The following is a 19,041-nucleotide window of genomic DNA, read 5'->3' on the forward strand; positions in this document are numbered from 1 at the left end:
TTCTGGCTTCTAATTTTCACAATTTAAAAGGAATTAGTCCTAATAATACATCCTGCCCAGACTTACAAAAGATACTTCTGTGGAGGATAGCATTCCAAAACATCCTAATGAATCAAAGACTTACATACTCACCACCAACCAGTCCACTAAGTGGACTTAGTTTAAAAATCACCTAAAATATATAATTACGTAAGTGTTCATCCTTAGCTATAATTTATTACAGTTGAATTACAAACAGACTGCCAGAGATGGTCTTGACAAAACCAATTCTCAGTCAATACTGAATTCTTTCTTCAAGAGAAGGAAGGTAGGAAGAGTTGATACATTTTCAACTATGAATCAGAAGTCACAATATTCTATTTCAGATATGTTGGAGCTTTATACTGAATTAAAATTAACATTTAGTGAAAATAATTTTATTAAAAATCACATTGCAAAATCTTGAGTTTTAGTCATATTGTTTAGATGTGTTAAGTGGTTTTTTGAAGAGCTAGAATTACCTTAAAAGTTGGGGAAATTGAATAATGCCAAAGTTTTACAATGCCAAAAATCTTTACCAATTCAAAATACCGATTCAAAATTTAACAGTACAGTGGTTATTTCTCAATCTACTCCAAAATCTAGACTATGATTTCTGTTTAAATGTGTTGTTTTGATTTAAAAGAGAGAAGGAGGGGGAAAAAATATGCTCACTTAAAAGCCAGTTTGGAAATAAGCTGAAAGGTTAGTAGAATGGTTACTGGGGAGATGGGTCTGGTGACTCCGCTGAGTAAGAGTCTGAGAAAACTACTCAGCAGGCTGATGGGGAGAGTGCTCTCTATCCTGAAAAGGGAAAATTCAGCCCTGTCAAAGTCCCAGCAGGGAAATCATGCAGGTAGTGTACATTAAGAGCTAGGCGTGACCTCCCTGCTAATTTAAGTTACACAGGGAAGAAAACAATTTCTTCTTTGTACGAAGAAAAACTGGATAGAGATGTGAGCACAAGCTATTAGAGTAAGACCCATGGTGGTCAAGAATTAAAACTTGAAAGCTCGTTATAAAACAAAGGTTGCAGGGATTTGTGTATTTGTTTGGAGATTATACAAAATACTTGTTTATTTTAATGATATACTTCATTCCAATTTAAATAATCACCTACCATTTAAAATACAGGTGAGGTCTTAGGAGTTTACACCCATGAACACTGCTAGACTAAGTCAAGATATGTTACATATGTCTGGGAACAGGGGAAGACTACAGTTAGGTTAATTAGTGAATGTTTAGAAGTAAAAGAAACATATCTGGTAGCAAATCTTATCTAAATGGGGACTGGGAAGTACCGTACATGTATCAGCAATCCATTATCATCAATTTTAATAAAAACTAATGTTTGTAACAGAGAAAACCTAAGTGAAACAATGGTTGTAACCGAACACTCAACTTAAGGCCAATGAGAAACAAACCTTCCTACTTGGTTGATGAGGTCATAACCCACGGCTTCCTTTACCTTTAGCTGGGTACTCAACTTACAGATGTAATAAATCAGAAAATAAACAGCTTCAGAGTGTCAGACTTCTTGCAAATACCAACACAGAACATGACAATGTTTAAAATGATGCCACTGAAGTTCTAGATCACTACCTTCTGCTCTGCAGACACGTAATTTCAGTATGCAAGAACGATAATAGAGTGCAAATGCTGGTACCGTCTCTAGGACAAGATCTCGCCATATGAAGAAATAGTGCTAGGCTACAAAAGTTGATTGTAGTCAGCTTTCTTGCATTTCCTCTTGGAGATTGTAATGGTATTATCATCTTTAAATCCTTGTGGATCTTTCCCTGATTCATTATGCTGAAAACAACCACCTCCTTGACTGGGGGCGGGGAGGAGGACAGATGTGCTACATGGTGTAGCACAGGGTAGCTCTTCTTCAAAGATGAATGAAAGATCACACCTTTAGAGTGTGTGTGTGTGTGTGTGTGTGTGTGTGTGTGTGTGTCTTACATCTTGGTGTCATCACTATAAGGTTTTTTTCATTTTGTAATATTAGAGATGTCACCAGGCAAGGGGTTAGGCATGTTTGTCCTTAAATGCTCTTTGGTACTGCAGGAAAATCCTGGGTAAATTAAATTCCACCTCTGTTTTACTCTTTATTTTAGTTCTGACATTGGTAATTATGTAATTACTGAAAGTTTACCTTAAAAGTACCTGCAAAGTTACAATTTTTTCCCCTCATAAAGTTACTCCAAGATCACTGGGCCACATTAAACACATGCTGATGTGAAGACCTACAGGATATGTGATCAAGCTGCAAGTAAATAGTCATTTTGAAAGCCTTCAATTATTTGCACTGATATTCACAGTTGAAAGACCTTGACTTGAGAGAATTACTGTATTAAACTGCAAGACACAACAATGTTTAGGGAAGAGATAAATCCTGAATCTTGAACTTTTTTTCTTCACTGAATTATACGTAGGAAAGCAAATTCAGATGATGAGGGTTAAAGGAACTTTAAAATGCTGTTAAAATATGACTATAGACAAACCACAATCCTTCTGAGCCTTGTTTATTATTATTATTTTATTATTTGGTCTTTAAAAGAAGGATTATTAAAGACTATGTCATATCCATTCACAGCTCTAAAGTTTCATGATTCTAATACAAATCTTTTTTTCTTAATTATCCTTTTCTTAGGTTTTTCCAAAAAGTGTAACATAGGATGGGTACGTTTAGTAGTGGGATTGGAATTTGATGAAGAAAAGCTATGAAAATATTTGTTCAGAAAAAACATGACAGGGTGAGGAGGGCACCAGTATTGTAACCTCGCTGCCTTAAATAGGGACTTTGGTTCCTTTGAAAAAAAAAAAAAGGGAGAAAGACAATAAAGATACAACATTTATCCTGTAATCAGAACGCAGCAGAGATATATACATGAAAAGTCATAGAGAAATGGTCTGAGATGTTTTCTTCTGCTACATTCACTAAGTGGAGGATTTAACTGAAAATTACTTCATATAAAAATCTGCACACATGTACTCACACTCAACTGCACATGCATACAGAGAAAGCCAGGCTTATAGTTTACCTTTGCTAAGCAAGCTCTTTCTTACATAATGCTTATTAAGAGTCACAAAGACAGTAAGACTATCATTACCATTTCAAAACTTTTCAGAGAGTTGCTTCAAACATTTTTACCTACTCAAGAGAAAGCCAATCACGTAAGGGTCTCTTCCTTAGAGCTCCATGAATTTTTTTTTTAGAGAAGGGTATAAAAGTTGCTTGATCCACAAGTTTAAGTAGTACTGCTATGCAGAAATATGGAATATTTCAAAGTTTAACATTTGACTTTTGGCCTACTGGGTCTAGAAACAACTAGTACCACACAGCCTCAGCAAGGAACAGGCCAATATTCTCACAGCTGGAGTGGGTTATTTACTATGCTATTTTAACATGGAGATAGTAAGAATGGTACTGGGGCATTGACTTGTACACTTTAAAATAGTTAATTGTATGTTATGTGAATTTTGCCTCTATAAAAAACAAAGAAAGGTACTGAGTACTTTAAAGGCTGTATAAATTATATAGAGGGAAAAAGCTTTTGGGGATGTTGCTTTTTAACAGCACAATAGTGGGTCTGAGCACCAAACAGGAGCCAGAACAACAAAATTGTTCTAAGCACAGTATGTTCCAGGGTCAGCTTGGAGCTTCCAGGAACCTTTAGAATAAACCTTCACTGTACTACAACAGTGAAGTCAATAGTTGCCTTAAGAAGTGTGGTCAAGGCCGGGCGCGGTGGCTCACGCCCGTAATCCTAGCACTCTGGGAGGCCGAGGCGGGCGGATCGTTCTGAGCTCAGGAGTTCGAGACCAGCCTGAGCAAGAGCGAGACCCCGTCTCTACCAGAAAATGGAAAGAAATTAATTGGACAGCTAAAAATATATGTAGAAAAAATTAGCCGGGCATGGTGGCGCATGCCTGTGGTCCCAGCTACTCGGGAGGCTGAGACAGTAGGATTGCTTGAGCCCAGGAGTTTGAGGTTGCTGTGAGCTAGGCTGACACCACGGCACTCGCCCCAGGCAAGAGAGTGAGACTCTGTCTCAAAAAAAAAAAAAAAAAAAAGAAGTGTGGTCAAGAGGAACCTGGAGAAAATGAATTGGCTCTTAAGGTCAACAATTTCCAGCTGTTTTGTGGAACTTCTGGGTACTTCAGTCCAATTCTCAAGCGGCTTAGGTTACTCAGGCTTGCCTTCAGTTCTAGGTACCTAGCAGGTGTAAAGTAGATTTTTGTATAATTCAAACCGAGGGCAGACTCTTTAAAAGGCCACGAAACAGAATTGATTCTCCTTAATGAATCAACTCTTGAACTATCAAGATTCTCTGAATAGCTCCTGATTAAGGAAGCTGTAGGTTGATCTGACCAGTAATATGATAAGGTGGCTAGATTACAGCTCATGGAAGCAAATCACAGGGCAGTAAGGAGGTCCAAGGAGCAATGGCCTCTCAATTCATCAGCATGGTTTCACAAACATAGTACACTTGAGCAATAATTTGTAATTTGAAGCATTATCATTTTTAAATGTCACAGTTGATATCTCAGCTGACATATACGGAAATAAGTCCAGTGAGTTTAAAAATATCTTAGTGTTACGAAACTAAGGTTGCCTCCAAACTAAGAATATTTGCTATTAATTGAATAAGAGAAGAAATATATAGTTTGCCTGAGGTACCTGTGGGTTCCACATTTGTGGATTAAACCAACTTCTGATGGAAAATTAAAAAACAAAACAAAACATTGTTTCTGTATCAAACAGGTGCAGACTTTTTTCTGGTCATCAGTCTCTAAACAATACAGTGTAACAACTATGAACATAGCATTTACATTGTATAAGGTATTATAAGTAATCTAAAGATGACTTAAAGTATACCGAAGAATGTGCGCAGATCATATGTAAATATTACACCATTTTATATCGGGGACTTGAGCACCCGAGGATTTGGGTATCAGTGGGGCTCCTGGAAGCAATCCCTCCCAGATGCTGAGGGATGACTGTATATAGTATCTTCATCCTGCTCTACTACATCTTCAGCAGATTTTCCTAAAGGTCACTCCTAAATATACAAAATACAAGAACCAAGAGTAGATTAGCCCAATAATTTGTAGATTTTATTTATTCACACAGTATATTCTTTTTGGGGAAAAATTATCAAAATATTTTTATAGCCTGTTATGATAAAATTCTTAATTGCTCCCTACTCTTCATCAATATATGGCTTTTAATTCTTATTTGCTATAGAAATAAAGCAGAATGGCCTAATCCAACTATGTAGGAGGAGATAACATTCCCTTTGTAGGTGAAAGCCTATGTTTAAAAAAAGCTTTCCAGTTTGTTTGTGAGCGGCCAGCTCACCTGTGGCATGGGCTCCTCAACTCCCAGACTCATCATATCCTGTACCTAATCCCTGTCTAAACCTGTCACAAGTAACATTTCTACCAACTAATCCCTTGCACTCTCTGGGGCTTACTTACACCTGTCTCATCTCATCCTTGGCTTTTCCCAGGCCTTCCCCAGCACTCTGCTTCCACATCCTCCTATCGTGCTTTGAGGAAGGAAGTTTTCCCTTGGATCATTTTCAACCTACAGAGAACATGACCCAGGATTCCTCAGATAATACTACACTTTCTACAATTCTCTCTCATATAGTTTGACTTCCTACCCTCATAAGACTGGAGGGAAATGGGGTAGAGAAGAGACCATAAGAGGTTATAAAAGCTGGCCTTCTTTCCAACCTTCAGTTCTAAGGTTAGACATTTCTACCTATCATCCTTTCTCTGGTGCTCATTCATCATTTAGCTTCGAGTGGTCATCACACTGACCAGTCTCCTTAGTTGTCAATTCCTTAACACTAACCTGTTTTTTGTCCTCATGAAAATCTAAAATCATTCAACTCCCTTCCACATCACTCAGACCATTGGTTCACAGGAAACTGCCTTAGTGGACTCTTTTTGGCCACAAGATTAGGTATTTCAATGTGGCCTTCTTGAATATCTCTATGTCCTTGTATTCTTCACCTTCTAACCAAACTCTCAATATTTACCTTTTTCCACTAATGCTTTGTGCTAAACCAGAGGACCACACAAAACCATACATACTTGAACTCTAAAAATCTTTAAGCTGACTCTTATCTTTACACAGCAGTTCTTTCATTTATTTCCAAGGCACTTTGGGGCTTTTTCTTACAGATTCTATTTTTAATCTCCTTTTTTAACAGGCTACCAGCTCCATTCTTTCATCCCCATTTTCGAACGATAATGCATTCTAGTAATTACTAATATGAGCCCCTTCATCTATTCTCATTTTCTCTAATCTTGCTTTCTCTTTCCCTGATCTTCTCATTGCTCTCACAAATCACCAAGGAAGGTATGGCCCACCTCTCTCTCTCCTTTTTTAAATAACACACGGTTGGGTTTTTTATTTTATTTTTTAGAGGCGAGGTCTTGCTATGTTGCCCAGGCTGGTACTGATCCTCCTGCGTCAGCCTCCTGAGTAGCTGGGATTACAAGCGCAAGCCACGGTGCAGTGCCCGGTGGTCCACCTCTCTTAAAGCTAAACCACAACCTTATCCCAGGAGACTATCTCCTCCCACCACCTGAAGACACCTGCCATCCTACTGAATTAGCCTATCTTCTTTAAAACACTTTTGATCCCTTCCTCTTAATTGGCTGTATAGTTTGTGTGTAAATACTTAGGTCTCTCCTTTATAGTAAAGCAGCGCCTTCAAAGACCTAGCACCCATCTAGTCGGCATCTTGTTTTTCTTTTCACCTGTTGTCAAATGTCTTAACTAAGTAGTCAATGACTGCTGCATCCATATCCCTGACATTTCCTCATTAATTCTAAAAATCTGGCTTCCATTCTGCACCTTTCTATGAAAGCTGCATTTTTAAAGATCACCAGAGACCTACCCAAACCTAAAGACCTTTTCTCAAATCTCATGCTTCTAATTTCTAATTCATAATTTCTTTTCCATTCCAACTGTTACTGTTCTTATTTGTACTGGACAGCAATGGCATACTGGAATTGCTTTCTAACTGGTCCCAATAGTGCGATCAAATCTATTAGCAAATTACTCTTTTTAAAATGCTACAATCAAGTTACAGCTTTACCGAAGAATCTACAGTTCTCTACCACTTGACCATATCCACATCAAGACTAAACTCTGCTTCCTAGTTTTCAAGGCTTTAAGCACATTTATCCCAGCTTACCTGTACCCACATACCTCAGTCGAGTCCTTACTGTCCTTCCCTTCCAACACCTATAGATCATGTTAATTTCTCCCTCTGGTCCTAGGTTCAATCTGCATCCTTTACAGTGCTTTCTCCTGCCTTCATCTAAATTTAAGCCATCTTTCAAAGTCAAAAAGTCCCACATTCTTTTTATGAAGCTTCTCCCTGTACCAGCTCACAATAACTTCTTTCTCTAATTCCTACCTTTATTTTTATATCAGCACAGTGTCTGATTTGTTCACTAAACATTTCATGTGTGAATACTTGCGTGTATTACTGCTATTTATCTAGCACAAGGAGGCACACATTAGGTACTCATTCAGATACAGACAGTACTAAGGGTAGAAGGACTAGCTTGACACCAGATAATTTGGCCAATTTTGCAGAATAAAGACATATATGATTGTTTGGGGTTATCATTTCTTTATAAGATAATTAAAAAGAAAAAGTTACTGTATTTTCAATTGTATGATAGCCAACTCTCAAAGCCAATTAAGCAGAATTTGGTAAGACTTTGTGATCAAACAACCCAAAAAATCCAAAACCTTACAACTCAACACAGCATAAAACGTCCTCCAGTTTATATATATCTACACCTCTCTCTATATATACATATAGATATATATGTGCATATATAACTTGGTGGTCTTCATTTTGCATGATTTCAATACACCTGCAATTTGTTCCTTTCTCTCGGCTTTCTCAGGCAATGTCTCTGTGGGAGTACCTCTCTAAGGACCCAGGTCACAGCAGAAGAGAGCTCTGGCAGTTGTCAAGGTGCTTGGAATACCATACAAATAGGAGGAGCCATATCAGTAGAAATGTGCACAGACAACACGCATTAAAGCTGTTTTCTTTAAAGGAACACATATAGAAGGCTCTACTTAATTCACAGGGAGGTAAGTAAAGGGTAAGAGACATGATATACCCACATAAATTAGAATAATGAATGTATGTCTTTCCTATGAAGATTTTTTCACCTCCCTCCAAATACAAATAAGTACTCAATACTCTTTGTTGCCACTGTCAGAGCAGTTACTGATAGGAGCCTGGACCGTTATGGTAGTTCTTGTGATTAAAGTGTATCAAGATACTCTGGTTTCTCTTCAGATTGTATAAAGTATATCAAGAGCTGACCTGATAGAAATAATGTGAAACAAAACTGTCATTAGGCTGTTATCCTTGGTGATAGGGCCTGTATTTTATTCAACCTTGTATCCCTTAAGACCTAGCTCAAGTCACTACACAGAATAGGTACTCAAATATCTCATTAATGCTTTGTTGAAAGAAGGGGAGACTACACAAAAGCTGGAAAAACAAAATGCAACAGTAGAATGAAAAGGAAAGCATTATTAATCAGAAAATATTTTCTAATGAAATCTTTGAGAAAATAAAGAGGCACTTCACATTCATCACAGAACTAAAATCATCCAGTGCAGGACTCTATTTCATACAGTGGCACTAAAAACATTGCAAGGCAGCAGTTTTTAACTTTTTTTCTAGAAGGGGAAGGGGTGTCATCAAATCTTTCATAAATCTATTAAAAATGGACATATGTAACAGCCAAAAAAAGGACATGCAGACAAACTCACAATTTTGCATGTACTTTGAGAGTTCTGAACTCCAAGTTAAAAATTCCTGGGTTAAGGAAAAGACTAGTCACTTTATTAAGATTAAGGACTTAAAAATGTATAAAGTTTCCCTTGTGCATGATGGATCATGCAGAAATGTATCAAAAACAAACTTGAAGCTTTTTAAGAATTTCTCATTCTTTGCCATCATTTTGGATTCACTTTGCTTGTTATGTGAAGTGGTGCTTTCTTTTATGTGTTCTGTCATTTCTTCTGTGCTTTAGTGTAAAATTAATTATGACTATGATTTTTAAGACTTTTTAAAAAAAATGGTATTAAATAAAATATTAAGTAAACAAAAGGTGAGGTCTACAAGGTCGAAGAATTATAAATTGAGTTAAAAGATTATCTTTAGCCATTTTATATAAAAATTTAGAAGATGAAATCTAATTGCCCAAGAAGCATTTTCTTCATTCATGGTGTGCCTGGAAATGGAGGCAGGGAGGAGAAGCAGGCAGGGAGACAGTTTTGGGATTCTATTCAGGGATCTGGCAAGTCTGGGCAAACTACCTGACAGTTTTTCTGCACTGGCTATGAACGAGAAAGGAAAGGAAAAACTATAAGGAAAAAAGCCTTACTTAACAGGTGTATCTCTCAATACCAAAAAGTTTGTAAAATGGGAGCTATCCACCTGCTATGTCTTTGTAAGGAGATCCAGACAACGAAACGCTTACATTGGAGGCTGGAGAGAGCTATGAGCTAGTAAGCATCATTATAAGGAGGCAGAGTTTCTTAATAAAGCCCAGGAGCCTTAGCCCCACAGGAGACATAAGTGAAGTCTTTGCCTCTTATAGCAAAAATGAAAACCATAATTAAATTAGGATATAATAAAAGGCTAATGTTTAATCAGTCTACAATATTTTATTTGTATTTTCTAAACTGGCAATTTTCTTGTAATGTCTTAAAATCACTTCTAAATACAAAGTAGAGACTAATATTTATGCTGAATTTTACAAAAATCACTTAAATGGCTAAACAGAGGCTTCTGTACCCTGTTAATCAAATCTAAGGGTACCTAAGAATAGATTTTAGTTTACCCCAATATACCTTGGAATAAAGCCATTTAATTTTTGCATTATATCTAATAGAAAGTAACCAGATTCCACATAAAGAGGTAACCTTGAAAATTCTAACCCCAACACAACATTAAGTATCATCTCCTAATAACATACTTTTTTATTATTATCTTAAGCCCTAGGCTTCTTTTTTAGTATTCACATTACCCCTTTCATACCTTTTAACAAATTAAGGCATACCTTTTATCACAATTGTTTTTTAAAATCTCAAGAGGAGGTGTGACTTTCCCCTTCTTCCCAGTTGCTTCATTTAGGCAGAATATGGTCATGTTTTCTGAATCAGCTTTTGTCCACTGGTCAGAACTGAGTTCAGTTTCTTTATTATCAGTTTTAAAACTATTTCAAGAAATTCTGTATTATCAAAAACATCACTTCACATTATATCCTAATAAGTATTCTATCATTCTCTTGATTAACTAAGGTTATCTATTACAACTTAGGTGGCCTAATTTTAGAGGACACCACTCTCTTCTCTTCTGCCTTAGTCTCATTCTGGTCAGGTACTTAAAATATTGTCTTATCATCACATTTTCATTATTAAGCAATGAAATTTCCAAACAGATATCCCAAAGAATTACTGTGTGTTCAATAGAAATGTTAAACACTGCTACGGTTGCTTCTCACATACAATGTTTACCCTATATTCAAGTTTCTGATAAGTCAACTATAAGTTGAAATTCTGTTTTTGAGGCATTTCCTGGTATACTAGGCAGTGCATTAGAAAAGAGATTATATTGCATTTAAGCTATAATATAATAATTATCTTTAAACCATCTATGTATAATTAACAACCATTCAAAAGAAAGTGCAAATGTGCAAATGAGAGAGAACAAAACAATTTCTACAGATGATAATGCATAATATAAGATATAAATCTAGACAACTAGAAACAATTGCTGACAACATCCTTTTGAACATTAAATGACACCACCAATTTTATATGTATTCTTTCTTAAGTATTCAAAGAATGCAATAGACATTATCTTCTTAATTTTCAAATTTTTCAGGAGTAGATTAGGATATTACCATTTTTTCACATATCAGAAAACAAGGAACTACGATTACCTTTGTATATTTTCAATAATAGAGCCAAAATAAGAACAGTTCTAGCTAATCTCATCTGGGATCTTAATTAGTACTACAAGTTTATTTGTATGAGTTCAAAATAGTATCACTCATGAGAAACAATGCCAAAATTATTATACTAATAAATTATGTTAAAGGCCTAATGAAGAAACACTTCAGCAACTATGAGGTAACACGCTAGCTGTAGGCATGAGGAACGTTTATATTGGCTCTTTTGGGTGTATACATTAAAAGCAAAATCAGAAAGGAATCATGCAAAAATCCGGTTGCCCATGCAAGCACCCCAGAGTCTAATCCTCTCCTCTCAGTTCTGTTGTCAGGCCACAGTAGTGTGGAGACTTGTAGGCTGCTGTCCTTGTTGTAATGAATGGGAAGAGGCTGACAGTGGCATGGTCGAAACCTTCACCTCTTCTTCCCCTGTGGAAAAGTCAGTCATGGTCTAGTTATGGGTGACTAGATTTGTTAACAGTCCCTTTAAAAATGATCTCAATATTTGGAATACTGATACATATATAAAATACATGCTTAATGTATGGAATCTGGGTGTGAAACAAGACATGAATTTTAAAATATAAGTTTATCAAGTACCTAGAAAGTAGTTATACTCTAAACACACCCTTAATTTTGTCAAAGATAAGAACAAATATAATAGATTTAGATTATAAGTATACTACAAAAGAAAAAAAAAAAGACCAGGAAAGCCATTCTTTTCCAAGCCAATTGGACCCCTTATAAATATAGATTGTCCTAAGGGTAAATAATATTTTGTGAAAAAATTAAAACTTGATTTACAGAACTAAACAACTGAGTCTTAAAAAGAGGAAAATTATAAATCTGTGTTTTCAAAGTAGTATTAAAAAACACGAAATAACAGATACAAATATTAACAGCAAAAAATTAACTTTAGTAAATTAACATATAGCTAATCTGAAAATTCAGTGTGAACTTTTGAAGTAAATGGAAAATAGTAAAATGCTAACAATATAATGATCCAATTGACTGAAAGTGAGATGACTACTTCTAGGTCAGAGAACTACACAGGAATGATATCAGTTCTCCTAATTATAATTGATTATTATTTGACTACAAGTGACTTGTTTCACACGTGACTCAAAATTCAATCAAGTCACTGATAAAATAATACAGAAACAAAGACAATTTAAAGAAAAATGCCCTCTCATAAATAAAATCTTAATTAATAAAAACATGAAAAAATCCAATCCTAAACAGTTTCAAATATTTTTTGAGGTATCTTGAAACAACAATGCTTACAGACTTAGACCTACTATTATTTGTTTTCCAAATAATTTTTATAATTATGGAATAAAAACAACTTGGCAAAAAGTTCTCTGAAAAACAAATCTGCAAAATTACATTTGAAAAGATAACTGACAAAGTGTAGAAAAGGAGTCTTTCAATCCATAGAACAGATTATTTCGTAGTTTTTCAGCAAATTGCCAAAGATGCTTATAAACCCCAAGTACATAGCAATGAGACTGTGAAGCAAGTTTTAGCCTAGAGTTCTTGGTGAGAACATGATTCTAACGAAGACTAAGCAAGAGACTGAAGTCAATAAACTTCATTCTATTTTGTAACTACAGGCCACATATCTCTGAGCTGGGCCAATTTGTCTCATGAATAGATACCATTTATAAAAAGGGACTTGCAAGTGTGTGAGAGCAAAATCAATTACCACGGGAAGAAAGCCAAGTTAAAACACATGCCAGTGATCTTCATTTATGAGGGAGAGTATCACTGTTGTAGTGCAAAAACTTTTCCATTATTGAATTCAAGATCTGGATTCTTATTCTAATTCCACTACTAATTGAATATGTGACCTTTAACAAATTATGTAAGCTTTCTGGAACACAGCTTTGCCATTCCTAAAATGAAGGAATTGCATAAGTTCCTTTTTAGGGAAAGGTATGTCACTTTTCATAACAAAGGTGTATGGTTCCAATAATAAAGAATGGACGGACTTACTATAACTGCCCACTAATCAAATTTTCCCCCAAGAATATTTATTTGAAAAATTCTTCTAAACTTAGCAAACCAAATGTGAAGCCCAAAAAATGCTGCTAAGAAGATTTCACCTAATTAAGGAAATAACTAATTTTAAACACAAAAATGTTTTCAATCAAACAAAAGAAATGGAAGCTGCATTTCTATCAAACCTCTGGCAATTGTTCTTCCCATGACAGGTTTCAGATATATCAATCTTTAATAATTAACTGAAACAAACCAAAAATAAAAATTTAAGTACAAATATATAATAAATGAACGCTGTAACTGTATGATACGTAAGTGACTGCCACCTCTGATTTGCTCCTACAGGCCAGGAACCCTATTTTACTCTACATATCTAAAGAATAAAAATACATGCCTTTCAGAGGGTAGTATTAGTTTAAAAGTAGCAGGTCTCACTGAAACAAGCATTTAATGAACAGGTATCCTGTAGAAGGTACCAGAATAACTGCTGGAGGGTACAAAGTTGAACCCCTTTCAATAGCTCAACTCAAGTATAACTAAGTTACCACTTTAGTGTAGGCAGATATTACCTAGGTATTAAGTTGCTTCAAATTAGACACATTAAGATGCATATAGTTTTCCAGATTTTTACTTTCTGTCATTTCTAATAGTTACTGAAAATCCTCAATTATGGCTACAGTTATACAACTATTCTGCCCTGAGGTTTGGCACATTCAGTTTCCTGAGGTACATGCCAAATATTTATAAGTCATGAGAGGATTCTGGTGTGACTCTTGATAACAATTTTAAATATTTTGGTACATCAAAACTAAAATTTCTCTAGTCACCAGAGCCTTAAAAATAATCTAATCATAAGCTTAACCCAAAGTCACCATTTAAACACCAAACAAGTCTGCATAGATAAAAACTGAAAATACGAAGTAAACTCTCCCCATTCCCCACTAAATACAACGATTTAGAACCTAAAGCTGGTGACTTAATTTTTAGCATTTCTGGAAAAAAAGTTTTTAATGCTCTATGGTTGAGTATACGGTAAAATTAAAAACAAAACAAAACCCACAAAGATAGGGACATATTTAATGTGTTTTTTTTCATAAAGTATCTACTTTAGATGAAGGTTTCAAATAACTAATGTGAGGACAACCACACGCACAAATCAGAGATTTCTCATTACTGGTGTGGCATTTCCAGAATATCTACTGGCTTGAAATATTTGGGTTAAAACTGCTCTTCAGTGCTAAGGGACAAGAGACTATGAAATTGGAAGAAGAGATAATTTATCAAAGATGGTCATATAGTAAGTCAAATAAAAGTACAAAATGAAGACAACTAAGAACTAGAGTCCCACGAAGGCATCCTACTTCCTATCACACCAAGTCCACGCTGTCTTGCCTCGTTGTCAGAGCTCCTCATCTTCTTATCCATTTATATCTATACAATTTAAGAAGCACCTCCTGTTACAGAAGGCAGCTGTATTGCTTCTTAATGTAACAGCATACTAATTCTTGCCTCTAGCCTTTATTCAGGAGGTTTCCATCAACATAAAAGGCCTTTCTCTTCCCCTGATGCTAATTCAAATCCAAGATACCATGGTACAGATCAATTCCTACTTCTTCTATGAAGCCTCCCCAACAATGATAGGCTACATTGATGTCTCTCAGATTCCAGTACCACACAAATAGTTACCACTTTCATATATGATTTTAATTTTATCTCAACTATAAAGTACCTGAAAATAGTACCCATATTGTATACTTCTTTTGTATTCCCCACATGGCCTAGTTCATTGTAGGGCAAATAGGAACCCAAGTACTCACTGTAATTGGTTTAATACTTTATTTCTGGGAACTTAACTTTAACTTTTAATGTTATAATCAGTTATGAGATACACTACAAGTTATTAAAATGCCACATTTCTAAATGATTAAAACAAAGCAAAACAGAATTACATTCTAATATGCTATCTTGAATGGAAGAAAAAAAAAGGACTAAGAACTGAACACATTGTTTCACAAGTGAATAACATGTAGATGAGAGGACTGAAAAATGTCACTCTGGATTACCTACCAACTACTATAATTAAATGAACAAATATCGTATCATCAATGTGCAAATCACTACATTAGGCACTAACAAGCTTATGTAAATCATCTTCAGTGTAACAACTGTTAACTTCACTATGTCAATAGCTACAAACTATACTCTCTTAACCTAGCTACTTGGCTCCAACATGAAATGTTAGTCCGAAGGGGAATAGAGGCTAAGAATTTTGATGGATCTTTCGAAACTCATCTATCAACTTTGCTAAAAACAAGAGAATGAACATCTTGTTGGTAATAACACACTATTACAATAACACTGTGCCATGCCATACCTTAAAGATCATGACAGGGATAAAAATAGATTATATGAGTTATGCAAGGAACTATTCTAACAGAGTGAGGAACTATTCTGTTCTCCTTGAGAGAATCAGGAGAGGAATAAACTTGTTTCTTTCCACATCATTTCTAAAGCCCAAATTAAATGAGAATACTATTAACTATATCCCTTAGATATAAAAGATACTTCATCTAAAAAATATTATACAGAATATTAAAACCCAAAAGTTCTGAAACCTTCAAGGGTAGCAGTACAAAACCAGAAGTATTCATGTTCTGGCATCAAATTTATATTACCTTATATATACCTAATATTTTTCCCCAGAAATAAAAACATGACAAATGGGAAAATATCTTTCCTTGAATAATTTCTGTTTCACAAAAGGTATATGTCTGTAACATATGATATGTTCATATGAAACATTAATAACCAGAGTTCTCAAATATTAATATATAGCACAGTTTTAATGTGTGTGTATGTGTGTTTCAGTCAAAATAAGTAACTGCCAAAAGTAGTTAGAGAGTGGCTTTATCCCTCATGCTCTCATTAATTATCAATAAAAAAAATTTTTTTTAACCACTTTACTTTTAGAATGTAAAATCAGAATTTCTACCATGGTGTTGGACTTAATAGCACCATAATTTCAAAGACCATTTTTTTCTTTTTGCATTTATATACCATATGAAAGTTTGGTAACTATCCTATTAAGTAAAATGCTTCCAAACAATTACTAGGTATAATACTCCACCATCCTTATAAAGCTCAATATTACAAGGCATTCACCCAATTACGTATTTCTTAGATTACGATATAGACTTTGAAATTTCCAAGACTAATAATAAGTAATCTTTGTTATTCAATAGTTCCCTCCCTACCCACCCAACAACCTGAAAGCATGAGTTATTCACAAATTCTCAAAGGCTTTAAATGAACCTACCTGCTATAGGGATCCCTCCCAGACCTGTGTTGTGCTGTGGCGGGAGATTCAAGTCCAAGAAATTACTATTTGAGGTGGGGTTTGCTGTGTGGTTCAAGTGCATGATGCTATTGCGTGGAAAGGCCATCCAAGGATAGCGGGCTGCCTGGCCTGGAAAACTGAATGAATTATAAACCGCTCGGTGCTGCTGAAATTGAGGGAACCTCTGTGGCAAGACTGAAAAGGTACTATTGAGAGAGTTGGCATTTGTAGGTGCAGCAGGATGCAGGAATCCAGAGCCTGGACCTTTGGCGGTTGTAGTGTGTGAAGAGGAGTTCTGAAGAGATGTGGGCGAAAGGGAAGGTTGGTCTTGGACGGACAGTTCCTTCTCAATCAGGTCTGCTAAGGCTTTTCGAGTGACATCAAAGGGATCAAAACCCAAGTCATCCTCTGGTTGTTTAGAAGAACCAAAGCCAAATGCTGCTTGCCAGTCTGTAGAGGACGATACTGGGATTGTTTCTGTTGGGAAGAAAAATAGTGATGAATATCAAATACATAGTTCACTTTCAAACTTAATGAGTATCCACACTAGTGAAAGTTAAACATGTTATATTACAGGATAAAATCAAGTGTGCGCAAAATCTGTATGACTTCTTAACACATTAAGATCACATAATTACAAAAGGCTTTATATACTTCTAGCAGTGATTTCATTCTTAAGTTACTAACTTCAAAAATTGAATGATACAGACTGATTTTGCCCATCAAGGAGAAAAATGTATTTGACACCCAAATTATATTCCCAACCATTCATAATCAAACTAGCATAAATCATTTAAATGAAATAAATAATCTAACAGATTTTAATTAGTAAAGTTTATTTTTAAAAATGTACTTCTCAAAGTATAATTTTGAATATATGCTACATATACCACTAAGAATATAATTTAATAAAGTATCTATATAAATCCTTATAGTTTTTGTTACTTTTATGCTATATTTCATATTAATAAGAGAATTTAGAATGAATATAAATGGAAATGGCTCAAAAATGCCAAAACATAGCTGTTACTACTAAATAAATTACCTCTTTGTCAGTTGAAAGGAAAAAAAAATCTTAAACTATACAAATACAAATCTTATTAAAAATGTAAGTCCCCAATAATTCCCAGAAGAATAGGTTTTTATTACTGGGAAGTAAATTACCCTTGATTTCTGGAGAAATCTTTTAACACATTAATTTCTAGGTCATATAACAATTTATCTAACCATCTAATTCCATGCGGTTTGAATGTTTATATTTTTATAAAAACAGAGTGGAGAGAAAAAGCATAAAAATATATTTACCAATGGGTTTCATTTCATGTCAGTCTTGTCAGTCTATCAACAGTATCTTAAGATTAATACTCAACAGTATTATCATATACCTGATGTGAAGAGGCTCTGTGGTTCTGGTGCTGTAGGCCAGTCACTGGAAGTCTGTGGGGAGCTGGGGAAAGGAGGAAGCCCGCTTGGGATAGGGTTGGGATGGCGAAAATTGTCTGAGAATAACGACTGTGACTCTGTTACTGCCCCTTCAAAAGGAGACCGTGCACTGTGATTGGATGAACTGATGGGGATGACTGGATTGGATTTTGATAAACCAGGTGGTGGTGAGGGCGTATCACTGTTAGATATCTGAATCAAAAAGGAAAAAAAAAATCAATACATGTTTATACATTTTAACAAACCACAATTTAAAAGGTCTGCAACTAAATGGATCAGAATAGTGGTTGTCTTCAAAACAGGGTACTTGAAGACTTTTTAATGAAAGCATGGAGTTTCAGAAAATCAATTAAATCATTAACTTACATATGTACTCTTTTTAGAAATTACCCAGCTGAAAAAAGTAAACAAGTCTCCTCTCCTTTTTTACAAAGAAAAGAATTATTTCTCATTCTGTGAGATTTCACTATAGTATTTTGCTCAAGAATGAAAACTTTCTAGGGACCAAACACAAATTATTAGAAATATTTTATATTGGTGATAAGAGAGTAACTGACTCTAATGACTAGACTGTTTTGTAAACTAAGTGATTCCCAATATTTTAGTTTTCAACAAAATTGAAGGAAGAGATTAAGCTGTTACAAGACACATCCTTAAAAAATAATTTTATAAGAAGTCTTGGCCTAGTGCAGTGGTTCATGCCTGTAATCCTAGCACCCTGGGAGGACAAGGTGGGAGGACTGCTTGAGCTCAGGAATTTGAGACCAGCCTGAGCAAGAATGAGATCCTATCTCTACTAAAAATAGAAAAATTAGCTAGCCATTGAGGCACATGCCTGTAGTCCTAGCTACTCAGGAGGATGAGGCAGGAGGATCACTTGAGCCCAGGAGTTTGAGGTTGCGGTAAGCTATGATGACACCACTGCACCCAGGGCAACAGAGTGAGACTCTGTCTAAAAAAAAAAAAAAAAAAAAGTCTTTATATATGATTCTTAGGTATTTAATACAGAAAGAATTCAAAGATTTGAGCGATACTGATATAACACTCCTCCTTCTTGCATCTACTTATTTATATGAACAACATGTCTCAATACTTACATCATAAAAAAATGAAAAATATGGCTAGGACTGCTGATGAAACTTGTCTCATTTTACCACTATGTAATATTCACCTAGGGATATATAAAAACTACTTTTAAAATTGCCCTATCTCTCTCA

The 19,041-nt window shown here is 35.2% G+C and overlaps 1 protein-coding gene across 6 annotated transcripts in view; it reads right to left on the minus strand.

Annotated features, from left to right (window-relative positions):
• The window catches only part of CNOT4 (CCR4-NOT transcription complex, subunit 4), a 163,141-nt gene that overhangs the window by 31,605 nt on the left and 112,495 nt on the right, over positions 1–19,041 (minus strand). For 4 of the 6 annotated variants that reach the window (XM_012642782.1, XM_012642780.1, XM_012642781.1 and 1 more), the window contains exons 8-9: positions 17,767–18,016; positions 16,361–16,858 (exon numbers count right to left, since the gene is read on the minus strand). In XM_012642782.1, coding sequence (XP_012498236.1) covers positions 16,361–16,858; positions 17,767–18,016 — 748 coding nt within the window. Of the gene's footprint in view, positions 1–10,582; positions 11,473–16,360; positions 16,859–17,766; positions 18,017–19,041 lie in introns of those variants that run through there. The other 2 variants (XM_012642784.1, XM_012642783.1) reach the window with 2 other exon arrangements.

This window comes from Propithecus coquereli, unplaced genomic scaffold (genome assembly GCF_000956105.1).
Source record: "Propithecus coquereli isolate 6110/MARCELLA unplaced genomic scaffold, Pcoq_1.0 Scaffold186, whole genome shotgun sequence".
Lineage (NCBI taxonomy): Eukaryota > Metazoa > Chordata > Mammalia > Primates > Indriidae > Propithecus > Propithecus coquereli.